Source organism: Papaver somniferum, chromosome 5, assembly GCF_003573695.1.
Source record: "Papaver somniferum cultivar HN1 chromosome 5, ASM357369v1, whole genome shotgun sequence".
NCBI classification, from domain to species: Eukaryota; Viridiplantae; Streptophyta; class Magnoliopsida; order Ranunculales; family Papaveraceae; genus Papaver; species Papaver somniferum.
The window spans coordinates 174,818,374-174,837,852 of record NC_039362.1 but is presented as its reverse complement, the minus strand read 5'-3'; the positions used below and the strand labels follow the sequence as shown (position 1 = coordinate 174,837,852).

Sequence of the window (19,479 nt, the reverse complement as noted above, 5' to 3'; positions counted from 1 at the left end):
TACATAGCATTCTGGGTGTGGCTTTAACCTTCCATCAACGCATCAAGTTCCCATTACCTCAAGGTGTAGGAATAATAAGAGGAGATCCGATAAAGGGAAAGAAATGCCACGAGATTGATATTGACAAATGCGAAGAACGCGCAATCAAGCGAAGAAATTGGAAAAGGCAGATACAAGAAAGTCAGCGAGGCGAAAGATTAATGGTAGATGATGTACACAAGGAAAGTCAAATACAAAGAGCTTCTGTAAAAGCGACAACAGCCGCACAAGAGAATAAATACAACAAGTGCTTTAGCGAGAACGAATTCCAGGAAGGAGAATTGGTGTTGAGGCACTATCAGAAAAATGGTAAAAAAAGCATGGAGAACATATGGGATGGGCCGTATCGGGTCAAGAAGGTCATTGGGAATAGAATGTATGAGTTAGAAGATGAAAAGGAAGAAAAGCCATCTAATGAACTCTGGAACCAAGTGTATCTGAGGAAATATGCTCCCTGCGACAGTCACAGCACACCTGAAACAGTAGAACGCATGCGAAACAATATTATGGAAAGTGTACGCAAACTCAATGAAGCATAAAAGGCGCAAGAAATTAACAAGTTATCTCAAATAAAAAGTTCTTAAGAGGTAGTTATTATGTAGGAAAATAAATAAAGACAGAAGACATCAGAATTGTATTAATCAAGATTATGAATGCAAATGAAAAAGTTCTTCTTCTTTATGAGAACCAATTATATGATATCAGAAAAAGGCGATAATAAGACCTTAATAGAAGGCAACAGAAGTAAAGACTCCAATTAGGGAGGCTAGGCATCCAATTGTGGCGTGCACCCTAGTTCGCATACAACAAGAGGAAATAATAAGACTTAACACACGTCACTATTGGGGAAAACCTAGTTAGCATGATTTGGGGGAAAGCTACACCGACCCTGAAGCCTGAGTCATGGAGATTTGGGGTGAAATAAAAGCCCATCCAGGAGAGGCGCCTAAATCGAAAGATTAAGGTGACAAGGTCTCTCCTAAGGAGTGCAGAAACTCAATCAGGGCGCCGGGGTACACGGTTGAGTCAAGAGTGCATAGGGCGTCTAGAGCGTACCTGGCCGCTCTTGACAAGTCTTGACTATGATGCACTCGGTCCAAAGAAACCCCACTTAGGGTGCGGTCTTATAAACACAAGCAATATCGGTGGAGGGATAAGAGGCCGCGAAAACAAGTGATTGTTGCATCACTGGATGGGAAGAGCCCACCCCAACCCGGTAGGGGTAAGCTTCCTTGAAGGGGCAGTAAGGGGGAATATAAGGACGACACCCTCCATTCGGGAGCTGAATTTTGTAAAAAAAACGCAAATATCATGAGGATTTTTACTCACGGGGTATTTAGGCTTGTCGTATTTGCGCGTCAATAAAACCTGCAGAGGCAATAATACAAGAAGATGATAAGGCGAGATCAATGGCTCATTACATGAAAATGTAAGGACTGCCTGCGATTTCGCCGCACAGAAACAAAAATAATATATTAGGTAAAATAAGACCTTTAATTAGGAAGGATAAATAAGGCCTCACGAGAAAAATAAGATTGAAACTAATATTGTTTTGCAGGAAGTAATGAGAGAACAGATAACGCAAGGAAATAATCACACAATGAAAAGATAAAGGGTATTTCTCACAAGGAGAAATAAGAGGATGTATAGACGCGAAATAATAAAACAGAAAATAACTGAGGAAGAAAATAAAAACAAATTCACAGGGCTAGGTAAAGAAAAGGTAATCCGGACATAGCATTAAATTATTGAGTTGGATAAGCAAAGTATGTGAATAGATAAGTAATAGATTACCGCATAATGAAGTACCCTATAAATACAGATACACGCGTAAATGATAATTTTACATATGTAACTTCCCATGGATAGGTGAAAATTCATACATAGTACTACATAATATCTGCGTCACTCAATCATCTTGTGACGACTAACAGAGGCAAGAATGGGAATGCAAGCATATAAAGGAGTGTTACTCGCCCCCATATGATAGACTGACACACATATTATGTATATTATTATTACCACATGATTAATTATAACTGTTGAAAAGAACAGTTCTTTGCTTTTCATTTTTTAATAAGTACAGGAGTAACAAGAGGAGAATTCGCATTAAAGGAGAATCAAATGCTTAAGAATTCACATTGAAGAAAAAGTCTTAACATAAGGAAACATTCGTTATACAAAGAACTGACAAAGAATTTACAAGTGCGAAAAGGGAGAAAAGGTCATTAAATAGAATAACTACTTATTATCCATATCATCTTCATTATCCTCCTTAGCCTCAGAACTACCGCCCTCTTCATTAGTCTCCTCATCATTCTCTTCATACTCCTCATATTCTCCCTCACTATCAGAGATGTCAGAGTCTTCTTCGTTGGGGGAAACTTCAGTGAAGTTATAATTTTTCAAAGGGATGTTATTGTCAGTACAGACTTTCTTAATAGCCGCATCAAGAACGCGAACAACATTTTTGCTCAAGTTAGAAACAGTGACAGTCAACTTTTTCTTGAGCCTGCGGTATTTAGAGTCATGAGCGGATAAGTTCTCCTCTATATTATCAATTTTCTCAAGATACTTCTTCTCATCCTCTGCGAAGGAAAAGATCAAAAGGTTAAGGCCGCATAAGAATATCTGTCAAAGAATAACATATGGACAAGAATAATAAACAACCTTCTTTGTTAGAAATAATATCTTTAACCAATGCGGCATGATCAGATTCAAGGCTAACATTTATAGCTAAATCACTTCCAGCATTATCTAAGACCCTAGCAGCACACTCAAATTCAGCATCACTTTCTATAAGAAGTCGAGAACGGATCAGATTCCCTCGCTCAACCAGTGCATTCTTTTCGCGTATGGCCAGATCCCGCTCCACTTGAACTTGGAGGATAGTTTCTTGAAACTTCATTAAAGCTTCAGCACCCTTGATGACTACATTATCCTTTTCAGTTATAAGTGAGTTCTTTTTCGCTTCCAGAACTTGAATTCTCTCTTTATCCGTGAGAAGCCGATGCTGGAAACTATTATTTACAGATAACAGGGATCTATATTCAAACCTAAAGGCCTCGTATTTTGACTTTAGTTCCTTCAGGCTAGGATTCTCTAGTCCATCACCAAGGAAACTGTTCAAAGAGGAGTTAAGATGTTCAAGAAGAATTTACTTGGGAGATTAGACGCTTCATCGGTTAAATTATAAAGTTATGTGAATGCAAAGAATTAATAGGGGCGAGAATGACACAACATATAAAAGGGGAGCATAGTAAGAGAAACACATACCAAGTAGCTGATTATTTCTCTCACAAACACTAACGACCTTGTCAGCATTGCTGGAATTCTCAGACTTGAGTTTATTATTCTTATTTTCAAGGGAACGAAGCCTTCTCAAGAGATCCTAAGTAACCGCATGAGACATGCGAGTGAACTGCGTCAAACAATAAAGAAGAAGTTAATATAAAGCGAAAAAGTATAATAAAAAAGAGTGGCAGAACAGAAATTACCAAATAGCCAAACACGAATTGGAAACTTGGACTCAATGCTGAGGCAACTCCGCGAAGGGAATCATGATTTAAATAAGGAGCGTCCCAAATGTGCGAGTAACGCCTCGTCGCCAACAGCAGACATGGAGTCAGAAAAGAGACTCGACAATTTCCCCATAGAGGATGTGAATGAGGGGTCATCCGAGGGAAGCATTTCATAATCACCAGAACGGGAACTTGAAGAGGAAGGAGAAGGCGCCTTTCGTTTCTTAGAAGGATTCTGGGAAGAAGTTTTGGAAGTGGTCTTCTTATAGCGAATTTTACCTTTGCCCTTAGCACCTACGACTTCCACCTACGCGAATAATGAAAGATAAGAAACAGAGGCAACAATATTGTTATCATTAAACAAAGAGTATTTCTTACTTCATTATCCTGCGAAGGTAACACTTGAGACACTTTCTTAGCCTTCTTCTTCAATTTCGCAAGCGAAAAAAAATAAAAGTAAAGAGTAGGTTCAGGGTAAAACAATAAAGGGATAGTAAATAGAAAGGCGAAGCTAAAAGTAGCGTACCACGTCAAGTTCCTCAGGCCACCTGAATACCCAAGGATCATAAGCGGTAAAATCCGCAGAAGCGGAAGAGTTAAACCATTTTCGTCTCTACCATATATGTAGGGACCATCCAATACAATAGGATACTCCACCCAGCGAGTATCATTGACTTACGAGTGGTGTTATTCGTAGTGTATTGCAAATCGACATCTCGCATGATTCTTTCATTCTCTGTGATAGCATCTTTTCTTGTCAAGCGAATACCCCATTTATATGACTCATTCTTCGTAATGGAAACTTCATAATTCTTGAAGAAACTCTCAACTGTATAATCGGCGGAATTAATTTCTCTATGGGCATGTTCGGGTTTTCTTACTTCTATTGGGTAAATAGATCCTAACCCTGCCGCACCACGAGCGAACTCCATGACTATCCTGATACAGTCACCACTCAATTGGAATATCGCCCGCGAAAATCTCACATCAGAAAGAATCTTATAGAAGAGAGGGGTTTGAGGATTATAAAGGGGAATAGGAAGACCAGCGAGAAGTTGTCCCACTGAAATAATAATTTTTTTATCATTCCACTCATCGAGTGAAAACCATTCAGGGCCAAGTGAAGAAGAAGGTTTTGATTCAGGAGGAGCGGATATGAGAAGCCTCTCCGACCGAACTCGGTCTTTAATATTTTAAATTCTTTTTTGTTCTTCCAACCAGCTAGAGGCATTTTTCGGAATGAGAATGAGAATGAGATTAATCAGAGATGATTAAATCGATCAGGATTAAGATGATCAAGATACGAGAAGTAAGTGATAAAGTGCGAAAATGAAGAAAGAAAAGGAAAAAATGATGAAACAGGAAAAGATGATAATCAACTCGATGGTTTAATCAAACCAGAAGAGCAGCAGCAAAAGAAAATAAGAGTTGAAGAGAGAAGAAAGAAGAGTAAAAAGAAGAAAGAAGAAAACGATTGAGAGTAAATAAAATATTTACTCCCTATTCCCAAGAGATTTACCCCATTAATGCGATGATTAAAAGTGATCGGATAGGAAGAGGCGGTTACAAGAGACGTGTCAGATGATGAATTGTTGAAAGGACACGCGTAAATTGTCATGCCTAAATCAGGGGAATGTGTCGGCAGAGAAGAATACGAAAAGATGAACAGGTGCGGAAGAATAATTGGAAATTATCATATCTCTCTCTTTATCAAAAGAACGATATGAGAAGAGGCAAAATGTGGATACAAAATACCGCACACCAAGTACGCATGCGAAATAATGATCATCAAGACAGAGCGAAGACAACCGGCGTAAAGCTTATCAGAATGACGTATCAGATGACGTCAACTTAATTGTGAAGAGCTGTGCGATAGTAAAGAAGGCGTGCGTCAATAATAAAGTCCACGCGACATTGACGCACGTCAGATCCGAAATCAGGGGCTTTATTAGCTGTCATTCACTATGTAAACTCCTATATAAGGAGCCGAGCGACCTTGTATTGAGAGAGATCTTTTTGAGAGTTTAGAGAAGATATTTAGGAGAGAGAAAGATTATTTGGAGAGAAAGTTAGGGTTTCTTCATCACTTTGTATACAACTTGAAGATTTTAATGAATGTTCTTATGATTCTCATGGAGATCACTTAGATTGTTTTATACTTTTTACTAAGGGTGTGGTTCACTAGTGGAAAATGGAAGTTAAACCACTGTCAGAACATGAGGTTATATCGCAACAAACAACTGTGTTCCTCAGCTCTAATTTAGAAGTGGTTTTTTCCAAAACGACTGTGTCTCACATAATTTGATTTTTTTTCAAAAAACTACTGGTTTCAACGGTAATAGTCGTAACACTGATAGACACAGTGGTTTATATAGGTTTTATTTTACAAAAAAAAAAACAGATTTGATTCAGTTAAATCTAAAGCAGATTCGGCTGAATCTAAAGCTATCTAAAGCTGATTCGGTTGAATCTAAAGCTACAACAAACAACACAGTATCAAAATTTATAATTATAAATGAGTTCAAAATTATGATGATAATAAATTTATTCCTGAATGAGCATTATATTGCAATCTTTATGACAATGGAAATCACCCCTATTTCAAGTCTGAAAACTTCAACACTAACAATACTCAACTTCAATTCCTTTCACTTAACTAGAAAACTTAAAAACACCACCGTACAATTTAGTAGCATTTTACTTTAACCACTTTACCACTTGTGTCTTCATTTGCTTATTAACAACTTAATTCAATGTATTCGGTCTTCAAAACAGGAGAGGTGGTAACAAGATATGAATCATACACCATATCTGCATGTTATAAGCACATCCAAATGATCAGCATCCTCACGGAGAGTATGTGGGATGAAAGACTATGAGTAGAGATTCTTGTCAACCTGCCAGATAATTTCAATCTCCAAGTGATTCTTATGTAACCGAAAAACTCAAGTAGATGAGTTCACTCAAGACAAAAGTACGTTTATTAGTACAAGTTCATTTTCCCTAAACTTTATTTATCGTAAATAAGCAGTTCCATAGCAGTTTACGAAAAGCCAAAGGATTCAAATTAAGTTATCTGAGAAATATGGGTAAACACTACTGTAATTTCAATTTATCCTTACCTGCAATATATTGTCTTGTTCCGAATTAATCAAAAACACTGTTTACATTTTGTAAACACGCGTGTATTCATTCCCATACAAGAGAGCCAGAGGAAATAAAGTCCTAACTTCTTACTCCCCGTCCTTTAATTGTCATACAAAAAATCTATCAAGATAGATATAAAGCCATACATTAGAGTTGGGTTCTTGTTGATACAAATGTTATCAGCAAAATAAACAGATATGCAACCTCTAATCGGTACTTGATCCCACGCTCTGATGATTTGTTTGCACAACCATCATAGCAACCACACAGCGGACCACATTCATATACAATTAACTTTTAGAGAATAAATAAACATAAGATGAAACTAAGCAGCACAAAAAAATGCATATAATATGATGATGGTTTATATGGCACATTCAATCGCCAAATTACAGACGGTGCATGCCTGCCCCGTTCTCTGCTAACATATGGAAAATCAACTCCATTTTATTTTGCACAATCCTAAATTCTTGGATTACTGCAAGTCCCTTCACATCTGCATCCAGAGGCTCTTAATTATAGGGAGCTTCACATTAGTATTTGAATCCTTCGTGCATTTCCAACAACTCATCAACTTTGTCTAAACTTTGATTATCTTTTTATACAAAAAGAGAACTTTACTTGATAATGTATATGATGAAGAAATATGATTGCAAAATTTTGAACTTGCCTTGGGTGCAAGAGGAGGATCAATTAAATTGGTGGCTGGAATGAGAGTGGCTTCTTGTCCTCCACTTGACACACCAACCTACAACAATTAGATGCGTAAGACAGATACATGCTTTTGAAAATGGAAAAGAATTTGGCCTTCCAACTGCTTACCCATGTAATTCTGCAATCCTGTTAGGAACATGTGCTTTACAATACTGGACCTATTAGCGTAAAATATAAACAATTGAATCATAAAAATGAATCCAAGCAAAACTCAACAAACTTTGTCTACCCTAATCAAACACCATACCTGTTTAGTTGTCAATGGAGGCTGGCCTTGGAGTTGTTTAAGGCAAAACTTAAAAATAGTAAATTTGGAAGCGCCTCTGTCTGCCCAGTACTTAATCACCTGCAAATAAAGTAAAATAAAAAAGAGACACAAATGAAGGATTACTAAGTTGCAATATAGTGAGTGATCAACTTCTACATTTATCGACCTTGTACAACCTGTGATAGGTGTAACTTTTACCAGGTTTCCCATCTTATGATATATGCCCACGAATGAGTCTCGCAGAGACATCTTGGTTATAATTGTTCTGCATATGGGAATCTGATCAATGTGAAAAACTAGAAGAAAAAGATTAAAAATTTACAAAAAAAATTCAAGATTATTTAAGCTTTGCACCTTTAGCGCAAAGTTTCCAGGCGACATCACTTGATCATTGATTTTTCGACATCTAACCTTAACATAATTGCCACCCTGACCAATATAAAAATACAACATCTCTGTTATCCAGATTATCTTCATACTTCCCAGATAAAACAATCGATATTGCAAGCGGAAAAATATAACTTTTGTACTTTCCCTCACCTGACAGAGATATGATGATTCATTAACAATAGAAAATTTCATCTTTAAACCACTACCAAATGGAAAATTCTAACATGCTATCCATATAGAACTGGTACAGGACAAGATGCAAAACAGGGTGTATGAGATTGCACATGGATTGTCACAAGAGATGGTTGGTGCTGCTCTTGATTTGCTACCACAGAAGCATTTTGCTTCCCATCCCCTTGTAAAACATTATCAAGAAAACGTAATGCTTAGAAGGCTGAGACCATCAAATCCTGAAGTAAGAATAATATTGGCATCTAAATAACAACACACTTAGGATAATACAGGGATTTCATCTTTATAACCACTGTAAATAGCTCCACCGACTGATCTCTGGGGATGATGATGACTATGTACAGAAGAACAAGATATGAGAACAAGAGTGAAAAAAAAATTTGAATATGCCAACCACGAAATCACAAAATCCATCAAATTTTGCAAATATTGTCAATGAATCAGGTATTAAGCAAAAATAATATGACCTAGTCCTGCTCATCTTAGAAAATTTAAGAAAATTAGGGGGTTTTATTTCGTGTTTCTGACCTTGCCATTTGTAGATGTGAAAATGAGAATTACCCAACATTGATAATTCCTAGTGGAAGAACTGCTTCAAACCAAAACATCTTCATCAGTGATTCCTTTTGTACTCTTCTTCAATATACTACTGATGATGAAATGAAAGGAGGTTTGATTTCCTCTTTGGTTATAAACGAAATAGAAGAATGGTTGACTTGAACAGATCGAAGAAATTGATGAAAGAATAAAATGTTACAGATCGAAGAAACAAATGCAATGCAAGAGATCGAATCATAGTTGTGGAAGAATCGGTTCAATTTGTGGGACAACGACTAGGGTTTTGTGGAAAAAAAATTACAATGAATCAGGGTTAGGGTTTTGGTGGAAAAGATGAAGAAGATGTAAGATAGAGCGCATCTAGGCTAGATTGAAAAGAGAGAGAAAGAGATAAAGTTTTAGGATAAATCTGAAGCTGTGAAGAGAGAGAGCAAGAGATAAAGTTTTAGGATAAATCTTAAGTTGTGAAACCATTTTCTCTCACAGTGGTTCTTTAAAATCAATATTTTTACAAAAATACCCCTAAAAAAACAACTATATTTGAGACAAGTTTTTGTTTTTCACTTTTTTTTTTCCAAAAAAACTACTGCAGCTCACAGCTCCTACAATTATGACAGCCGGGCACCAGTGAGTTTTGTAAAACCGGGAAAATGGTAAAATATCCATTTTCCACTAGTGGCGAGATTTCTCACAACTACAGGAGGGATATAGCAGGTTTCCAAATGAACGTATGAGGAAAATCAGAAACACCAAATTTTGACACCCATTTAGAGTATAGGACTTGACTGTAAAGGTACCAGAGTTGTGTAGGGACCATCTATTTGTGTCCCATAAGTTATTAAGAGCCGGAGGAGCGTCAGCAATGAGAAGTAATAATTGAGGAAACAAATTTATCTCAATACCGGTGAGTGTCCTCTTGAAATTTAACTTCCAACTTCCATCTAGAGTGACCATATCTGAAAGTTAGAAATTTTCTCCCTAGATAACTTATGAAGATTAGGAAAAGCGGAGGAAACGTAGTGATTTAGAGCTTTTCCAACGGTGGTTGTGTGTGTTTCCTAGGTGCCAACTCAAACAAGATATTTTCATCCAATTTTCCCTTAAATTTAGGGGGAAAAAACAATTCATCTTCAATGGTGTTGTTTGTGATTTTTTTATGCATTAAATGTAAATTTTATTTTTAGTAACTTTTAGATTTTATTAGAGTTAAAAATGGTTATTTAATATATTGAAATTAATTTTATTTAAGCAAAAACTTATTAAGATAGCTTGACATTGTCAAGTTGATGTCTAAAACTTGACATTCACCTTGACAATGTCTAACAAAAGTTAAGCCATGTCATTTTCACAATGATTTAAAAAGTTGGAGTTGGAGAAGAATTTTAGACAAAATAAATGTCTATTCTAAGTGGACTTAGACATTTATCTTCACACTTATCATCGTATTTCAAAAAAGCTACACTAAATGAAAAATGTACTCCTTATTTGGAAACAATAATTATACGTTAAACCAAGGTTGGGTCCCCGGATTAATTCCTTGAGAGATAAGTAACCCGAGCCCCTGGGATCCACCCAACCCAAAATTACACGAGTGGATTATTGGTTGGGAGGGTCTGAGAGGTTGTGTCTAGAATAGAGCTGGCAAACAAGCTGAAACCCGCGGGTTAACCTGTACCCGGCCCGTAAAAACCCGAACCCGACTCGGCTGGTTTCTAAACAAGCCGGGTTCGGGTTGGAGAAATGTCGGCTTGTGAATAAACGGGTTAACCCGTCCCGGCCCGTGAAACCGCGGGTACAACCCGTAAACCCGTCCACAATAACTAATTAGTAATTTTTATATAATCCTGTCCGTCGGATTATCTAGGGTTAATCACATCCACACGATTAAGGTATAAAAGGAGAAACCCTAAAACTAAATGAAGAGATATCTTTCTTTTTTTATCTCTCTCTTTTCTTCTTCTGCTCCTTCCCTTCTTCTTCGTTCTTCAGTTGTGAATTGAATCTCGGATAAACAATGAATCTTTGGAAAAATCAAGGCACATACTGTTTGTTCGCTCAAACGGAGAACCGGAGTTTATGTTTCTTCTCTTTCTTTTCTGGTTTTTCTTTTCTCTTTCCATTTTTCTTCTCCACCCCACGAACTGTGAGTGAGTGATTCACGATTCTTCTGAAATTTGAATAAAATTAATGAATAAGTGAATCAAGGAAAGAGTTAATGAGTCTGTGGAGTAAGTAATGATGGGTATTGGGTTAAGGTTCTAGAATGGATTGAAAATTTTATATCAAATTGAGAATGAAATCAAGTAAGTAATGATGGGTATTGGGTGTTAAGTTTAAGGTTGAATTTTTAGTTATTGATTTTCAATTTAATTCACATTGAAGAATCAGTGAGTTAGGGTTCCAACATGAACTGGAAAGTTGATTGGTGATGAATACGATGAAATTGAAAGATGATTTTGTTAAATTGAGGTTTAGATTCGTATAATAATTGGATGAACTCCATCGATTATGGTTCTTAATAGAAAAGAGAATTCATGGTTCACGGGTTTGAAACTTAGTTGAAAAAAAAGAAGAAAATTGACGGTTTAGGGATATGATGGAATCAAGTTGAAGATTAAGCAAAGGGTGAATCATTTGTTTCAGTTTGGAATTAATCTGAGAACCTGTTATATGGATATTAGGTAAGGTTACTAGTTTGAGATGAAGTGTATGTGAGTTGGATTAGTAATATGATGGGATGAAGATGGGTTTGCGTTTTTGTTGTTGTTGATTAATGTTGCAGATTAGTGGTAGTGATAACGAGAAGATTTATGAATGAAATTGAGATGCAGGTGATGAAAGTGGTGGATGTGAATTGATTTTAGGTTAGAAACGATAATCCTAGGTTAGGGTTTGATTCTTTACTCTTTTTCACAGTAGACTAGAGAACTTATAATTGTGTTTTTTTTCTATGTAATCCTATGTTTTAGTATTATCCCCAAGTTATGTTCTGTGGTTTGGTATCTGTTTTGTCACAAATTAACTTAATGAAATTATAATTTTATTTTTAATTAAACAAGTCGGGTTAACCCGTGAACCCGCAAGCTTTACCCGTTACGGGTGCGGGTTGAAGAAATGATCACCCGTGAAGAATATCGACCCGCGGGTTTTGACCTGTGTTAACCTGAACCCGTGTAACCCGTAACAAGCCAGCCCCGGCCCGCCCGTTTGCCATCTCTAGTCTAGAAGGATTAATCTCCAGAACACCCCCTCGAACCCATGGTAATTGCCCACTGTCTAGTATTTTGGCTCTATTTTGGTTGTCCCTTGCGGGATTTGTAAAGGTACTTTTCAAAAATACACTATATCCATGAATGGGAAGAATGTTTATAAAGGTGAGCGACTTTTTGAAAATGCATTATCCATAAATGGGAAGAGATACCCAAAGGAGACAGACTAATTGGGAAACTTATCATTCTCCAGTACTCTTTCTTTTACTTAGGTATGGAGTCATGCCATTTACAGCAAAATCAAACTCGCGAGCAGCAATGAAAGCAGGATTAAAAAAATTGTCAAACCAACAAAACCCATTTGAGACCCCCCATACGCACCTTTGCCATAGAGTTGCTGTTCGTGAGTTTGATTTAATAAATCTCTTGAACACGGTAATTTAACATCCGGTTATTGAACGCCTCTCTTCTCTTCTCTGAAATCTCCCCAGAAAGAAAACGCCGTCACCATTTGCCTGCTCGGATCTAGTCCAAGGATTAGATCCGAGCAGGATTTCAACTATTTCTCTCTTCTATCACTGTAGTTTTAGTTGTTAATCATCTGAAATGTCTGGATTGTTAAAAAATAAATAAAAGGTCAAGTAGACAAGGTTGATTGAAGTTCTCTCTCCTTTTATCTCACTTGAAATCCCGGGATCGATGTTGTCCCCTGCCAATCTCACCTCATCTTAGTTCCCATCTTACTACTTTTTCATCAGTGAAATCCTTGACTAATGTTCATCAATCAAAGCCAATAGAACCACACTTAATCTCAACCTAAACGAAACCTCCATCAACCACTTCTTTATACACCCCATCTCACATCCCTTAAAGACTTCTCATACATCCCCTATCAGCAATCTCTCACATCGGTTCTTAACCAAGAAAGGTCTTGGTTTCCGATGATGATCTGGCTCCCGATCTTCAATTCATAATCAGCAAATGTGCTGGTTTCTGTTGACCACATAATCAAGTGGCTCATACATCCCCTATCACCAATCTCTCACATCAATCTCTCACATCAATTCTTAACCAACCAAGGTGATGATCTGGATTCCGATCTTGAGTTCTTAATCAGCAACGGTGCTGGTCTCTGACGATCACAAAAGCAAGCGGCGGTGCTGCAATTGTAGTGGTGGTGCAAAATGTGACTGGCGGCTTTGGAAAAGATGATTTTAGTTAGGGTTCATCTGTCTTGGGCCTTCTAACTTTATGGGAAATATCTTGTTTGGTTTCTTGGGCTTCGTTGTGTCTTTTGGATCTCTTTGACTCCTTACTCTCAGTTGAGGGTATCCCTTGTAATTTTTATTTTCTGGCCTGTTTGTAAACAATTCATAATTCTCTAATACAATCTCTTTTCACGATCAAAAAAATAAATAAATCTCTCTGACCAACATAGTCGGAGTTGCCATAGAGTTGCAGCATGATTTCACCAGGGCTAATAGGGTGTTACCTCCACATCTACCCAAAGCGATATCAAATATCGCCATCAACCCACCGGCACACTACAACAATCTCAGTCGGACATTTGCTTCCGAGTCCGGATTAATTTAAGGTTAATGCTGATGTGCCAACGAGGGGACACCTGGTGAAGCATACAGGAAGAGTGTTGCTGGAAGAAAATGGAAACCCTCAAGGAATAAAGGGAGTATATAAAATCAACACAAACACATGATTCCATGGTGTGGGGTTCTATTTGGCATCGTGACTCAAGTTCGGAGGTTGATAACATTAAACCCAAATAAGAAAATAACATTAAAACCAAATAGGAAAGTTACATAGTCCTGCTCATAGTCAGGAACGATTCCAGTAAAGCAGGTGGATGTTGCCACCATTAATCCTTGATTACAAGGATTAGACTTAGCATACTTGGCAAGCTCGTCAGCTGCTTTATTATAGACTACTCCTAGTATTTAACAAGACTCACATCGAGATGCACACCAGAGACCTATTTTTCCAAGGTACAATAACCAACAAAGAACCGCGCAGTCACTGGAGTGTTAGCTATTTTTTTTTAGTGGTCATCACCAAACTCAGACTTTATTTTAGCGATGACACTCTCATCAACTCGGAAGTTCTTTGCTAAAATATCATTAGGAATTGTTGGCTTAGAACCAAAGACGTTATCAGGAATTAGTGCAGTTCCGGGAAGGTGACTATTGAAAGCAGATAACAAGACAGCCCTCAGTCCAACGTTCTTTGTGAAGTGCACAAGTCCTCGAGGAATGATCGCCATCTCTCCTTCTTTCACAACCTTTGAGTACAAAGTATTATCAGTGCTTATGAACCCGATAAGGACTTCCCCTTTGATGACAAAAGTAGCTTCACTTGCTCGAGGGTGTACATGAAGCGGAACTATTCCACCAAATCCCAAGTCAATTCGAATTATCGAAAGTCCAAGGGTGTTTAACCCAGGGAAGGTCTTAACATCAGCTAGACTCAGTCCTAACCGTAAGGAATTCAATGTGCTTGCATCATCCTTCAAGCCACTATAGAAGAAATCTTCTGATGTAACTTTAGACACTGGCTTGCAAGGGTACCCATTCACAATAGTGGAGGTGGAGCTCAAGTCAGCGACACAAAAGTCTTGTAGAGGGTCGGGATCAGAAGAAAAGCATGGCAAAGCAAAAACTAGGATCATGGTTGAATAAAGAACCAGGAAGAATGATGTTGCAGTTTTGATACTAGACTTAGCTGCAGCCATGGCTTTCTTTGTTTCTTTGAGAAATTTGGAGGTGTGATTGCAAATGTTTTGGTGAAAATTATGTTGCTTATGCAGGTATTTATATTGGTTAACCTTTCATTTATTGCGAGTATTTATTCTTTAATTAAACAATTAGTGCTGCTGCCATACAGAACGGCATATAAAGATTAAAGAATAAGTACTGGAGTGTGATAAGTTTTCCACGGACGATTTGGCAGTATTGGTTTTCCCTTCCGGTATCTCTACTTTTCCAAAAAGTATTATCCATAAAAGGGAAAAAGGACTCAAAAGGGAGACATACTTATTTGGGAAACTTATCATACTTCAATCTTACAAGCCTCTTTTGTATTGGTTCATCACTGCATATATATATTTTTCACTCAAATTGGCTTTTCTTTTGATAAATTACCCATGTAATAACTGTAACCTATAAATAAATGAAAAAAGAAATTTGTGGGTGGACGAGTGAAGGTATATAATACATTAGATAGATCATCATCATCTTCTGCCCCCAAAAATATATTGTTGGAACAATTTTTATTAATTATTATTTTAAGGTTTTTAACTAAGTAAAATTAATTTGTTGTTTTCTTTGCGAATAAAACTTATTAGTCCTATATTGTGGAGTTTTCGTTTTTCAGTAGTTTTAAGAGACTATATAAATCTCTAGTCTCATATCGGGGAGTTCCTCTCCTTAAGTTGTATTTGTCAATTATATAAAGAAATTTATTACTTTTGTAAAATCTATGGGAAAGGGGTGGCTCTATATTTAGAGGGATCCCCAAGGGAAAATATTTTATATTGTTTTCTCAAGCATTCGCGATTTTCTTTTATGGTTTTTCGGAGTTGCAAAGCTCAAGTTGAGCATCTACTACATATGCTAGTAGTAGGTGTAGTATGGTGTTTTATCCTGGAGATATCCGTCCTGTGAGGGCTATAATATCACTCTTGAGGGTAGTCGGGCGCTAATGTCTTAAGGGCAACGTGTTGAACACGTGACTCACTCTGTTTTTCAAAAGTTCTACCTTGTTGCTGTTGCGGATATTTGGAGAGCTCGTCCGTTTCATCAAATCGATCACTTCCATTATAAAGGAGCTAAGTATCAATAACTTTTGATTATTTGAATTTTTCCTTGTTTTTTATTATTGCACCCAACAATCTTAAGACATTATAGTTTGTAATAATCATGGATGTTAGTTATGGAGTGAAAAACAAAAACGAATTCTTGGTCAGCTGTAGAGTTTCGAATTTATCTCTCAACCTAAAAGGAATTTCGATGAAACCTTTCGACACAACGTAGTAGACATCCTCATAGTTACCCACATAAAATTTCAGAATTTTTAGAGTTGTAAAAATATTTTTATAATATTTTACAAAGCAGAGAAACGTTCCTGAAAAATTCTGACGGGCAGAAATTTGTTGTTAACTAAAGTAGTTTTTTGAAATGGTGATTCAAACGAAGTTTGTAGATCTAGATGTTATCCTCAAAACTCATATATTATTTTCCGATTCGGAACTAAGGTTTGTGAGATGTGGTGTATTAGGTGATTGGTAAATTACCGTGTCTGTGGTCAGAGTATAAACGAGGATTGTGACATGAAATTGAAAAGGAACATGGATACCAGGCGCATGTGGATGAACACAAGTCTTCCAAAGCTGACAAAGGCGAGAACATCAAATACAACTTAAGCGTAGTCTTCATAAGAAAGGTAAGTTTCGTAAAACTGAATCCGACATTACTTTAATTAAGGGTGATTGTTATGTTTGTAAAATTCCTGGCCATACGACAGTAAAGTGTAGACAACATAAAACCTTAATAAGTTGAAAGTTAATGCTAATTTAGTTGAAACAAATTAAAACGAGTTCATTGACATGATGTCGGAAGTTATTTTAATAACCAATATGAGAGACTGGTGGGTGGACTCTGGAGCCACTAAGTATGTTTGTTGAAACAAAAAACTGTTCACCTCTTATCAGAGGATAAGGGATGTCGAGAAACTCGATATGAGTAACTCATCTGCGACAGAGGTTGCATAAAAGGGAAAGGTCGAGCATAAGCTCGTATCTGTAATATTCTCACACTGAATGACGTTTTCATGTTCCGAGCATATGCAAGAATCTTGTATCTTGTTCTGTTGTAGATGGTAAAAGATTGAAGATCTTAATTAATTGTGGAAAACTTGTTATAACTAAAGGAAGCGATTTTTTAGGCAACAGTTATAGGACTTAAGGTCTATATAAGCTTAAAGGAAAATCTGATGAAGTGAACATAATTGATTCTTGTGCTTTCTTTTGTGTGTCTTCGAATGTTTTGCATGATATACTTGGAACCATAAAATTATAAGTCAATGCATAAACTGCCTAGCATAGGCTGCGTACCCAAATTTAGTTTGGATCTTGAACACAAAACTAAAATGAATATGATATAAAATCTTTTAGCACAAATGTTCAGAGTAATTCTAAGCCCTTAGAATTAATTCATTTAGGCCTAGTTGACATGAGTTCAACCCAAAACCTCTGTGATAAAAGATGGTTTATAACTTTCGTAGATGATTGTACGAGGTACTATCTTGTACACTTTCTTAGGGATAAGGATGATGCCTAAGAAGCCTTAAGATGTATAAACTTGAAGTTGGAAACCAATTGGAAGCCTTGAACATAATAATTATATCCTTAAGGAGATAACAATTACCATGTCGATTAGTTCAGGATTACCTACGGCCTTGTGGGGGGAGGCAGTCCTCTTAACTAGTATATCCTGAATAGAGTATCCTTTTAAGGATCAAATGAGTATGGAAAGGTAGATGACCTTCTTATAAATGCCTCAAAGTGTGGGTGTGTTTGACTAAGATTGCCATTCCTCTTCCTAAAAGAACTAGAAAGAAACCAAAAATGTCGATTATGTCTTTATATAAAGTATGCTGAGTATACTTCTACATATAGATTTTTGGTTGTGTGTTCTTATTTTTTCTGACTTTGGTGTGAATTTTGTTGCAGATTCTAGGGATGTTGAGTTCTTTGAACATGTTTATTATTAATCATGTACCTCACTAGAGATGTGTTGTCGATCCCCTAGATTTATTTTCAAATAGTCAGAACTTATCTTAAAGGAAGATGAAGTTAAGGTTGAGCCTAAGAGAAGTAAAACAATTAGACTTCTTATTAAACCGACTTCATAACTTGCCTAGCTTAGTCTGAGCCCCGGACTTGTAAAGAAGTATTGATATCTACTGAAACTCCATTCTGGTAAGAAGCTTCATTTAGTGAAATGGACTCAGTCCGTCGGAACCAGACTTGGAAGCTTGCTAGTTTACCTCTAGGGAGTAAGACATGGGATGTAAATGAGTCTTTAAGAGGAAACGTTAGATATATGGAACTTTGGAAAATATTAGGCTAAGTTGGTAGCTAAAGTCTATAAACTAAAAGAAGGTGTAAATTTCCTTGATTCTCATTCACTTGTGACGAGAATTACTTCTGTTGAGATGTTAATTGATATTGCTGCCATAAGCAACTTGGAGATACATCAGATGGATGTTAAGACAACTTTCCTAAAACCGTGAATTAGATAAAAAAATTTACATAGACCAACCTGAGGACTTTGTAGTGAAAGTTTATGAAGACAAAGTTTGTAAGTTGAACAAATCTTTGTATGGTTTATAAAATAAGCACGTAAACAGTGACATGGAAAATTTTGATCATGTGATAATGTGTAGTGGATTTAAGTTAATGAATCTTACAAGTATATTTACAAGTAACTTGTTAAGGATGCCTATGTGATTGTATGCTTTTATGTTGATGATATGCTTATACTTGATACAAACATAAATGTGATTAATTTCACTAAAAACATGCACTGAATGAGAACGTTGACTTGAAAGACTTAGGCCCTTTTGATGTAATCTTAGGGATGAGGATTAGAAGATAATAAAACATTTATAGTCTTAGTCATTCTCATTATGTTGAATTTGTGCTTAAGAGATACAATCAGTCTGATTGTAAGCCTGCTTTTACTCCATATGATTCTTCTTGTAGACTTAAGAAAAATAAGGGTAATGAAGTATCTTAACTTGAATATTCAAGAGTTATGGGATGTCTGATGAATTTAATGGACTGTAAGAGTCCAGACATTGCCTATATTGAGAGTAAGTTAAGTAGATATACTTGTAGTCCAGAGCAAGAGTATTCAGATGCACTAAGTAGAGTATTATGGTACCTAAAATACTCTATTACCTTTTATTTGATTTATGAAAGGTATCTTGCTGTCCTTGAGGGACTTTTTGATGCAAACTGGATAGTTGACTCAGAGGAGTATAAGTCTACGAGTGGATATGTTTTCACTCTAGCATGAGGGTTTGTTTTTGGAAGATTGTAGATCTAGATGTTATCTTCAAAACTCATATACTATTTTCCGATTCGGAACTAAGGTTTGTGAGATGTGGTGTATTAGGTGATTGGTAAATTACCGTGTCTATGGTAAGATTGAATTAGCAACTAATCGTTATGAGCATCCACACGAACTTCTTCGTCGAGAAAATACTAATTCTGAAAGGGAAGAAGAACGTCCAGGGCAAGGAAAAATGATATTACATGGTAGGGAAACGCACACAGGAGAATATGAGCGTGAACGAGAAGTTGCGCGTGCAAGATATAGACAGCGAAGAAGGGAAGAGTTAGAAGAAAGATAATTACAAAGAGGAT

General features: G+C 36.7%; 2 protein-coding genes across 14 annotated transcripts; both read right to left on the bottom strand.

The window, feature by feature from the left end:
- Nucleotides 1-6,115: 6,115 nt before the first annotated feature.
- Nucleotides 6,116-9,272, bottom strand: LOC113283729 (histone-lysine N-methyltransferase, H3 lysine-9 specific SUVH4-like). Of its 13 annotated transcripts, none has more exons than XR_003327603.1 (6): nt 8,044-9,272; nt 7,669-7,968; nt 7,530-7,579; nt 7,378-7,455; nt 6,683-6,827; nt 6,116-6,457 (listed from the first exon to the last, which is right to left on the bottom strand). XR_003327603.1 is itself a non-coding variant. In XM_026533063.1 (6 exons), the coding sequence occupies exons 3-6, from the start codon at nt 7,936-7,938 to the stop codon at nt 7,401-7,403; spliced, it is 255 nt and encodes an 84-aa protein (XP_026388848.1). In that variant the 5' UTR covers nt 7,939-7,954; nt 8,044-8,118; nt 8,230-9,272; the 3' UTR covers nt 6,848-7,400. The 13 variants fall into 13 exon arrangements, 8 of the variants coding, with proteins under 8 accessions (XP_026388848.1, XP_026388844.1, XP_026388849.1 ...); XR_003327604.1 differs by having other exon boundaries at nt 6,116-6,371; XR_003327605.1 differs by lacking the exons at nt 6,116-6,457; nt 6,683-6,827 and having other exon boundaries at nt 6,848-7,455; nt 7,669-7,767; nt 7,866-7,954; nt 8,044-8,118; nt 8,230-9,272.
- Nucleotides 9,273-14,091: 4,819 nt separating this feature from the next.
- LOC113280107 (germin-like protein subfamily T member 2) lies at nt 14,092-14,781 on the bottom strand. Its single transcript, XM_026528761.1, has one exon. It carries the CDS (start codon nt 14,779-14,781, stop codon nt 14,092-14,094), a length of 690 nt encoding a protein of 229 aa, XP_026384546.1.
- Nucleotides 14,782-19,479: the final 4,698 nt, after the last annotated feature.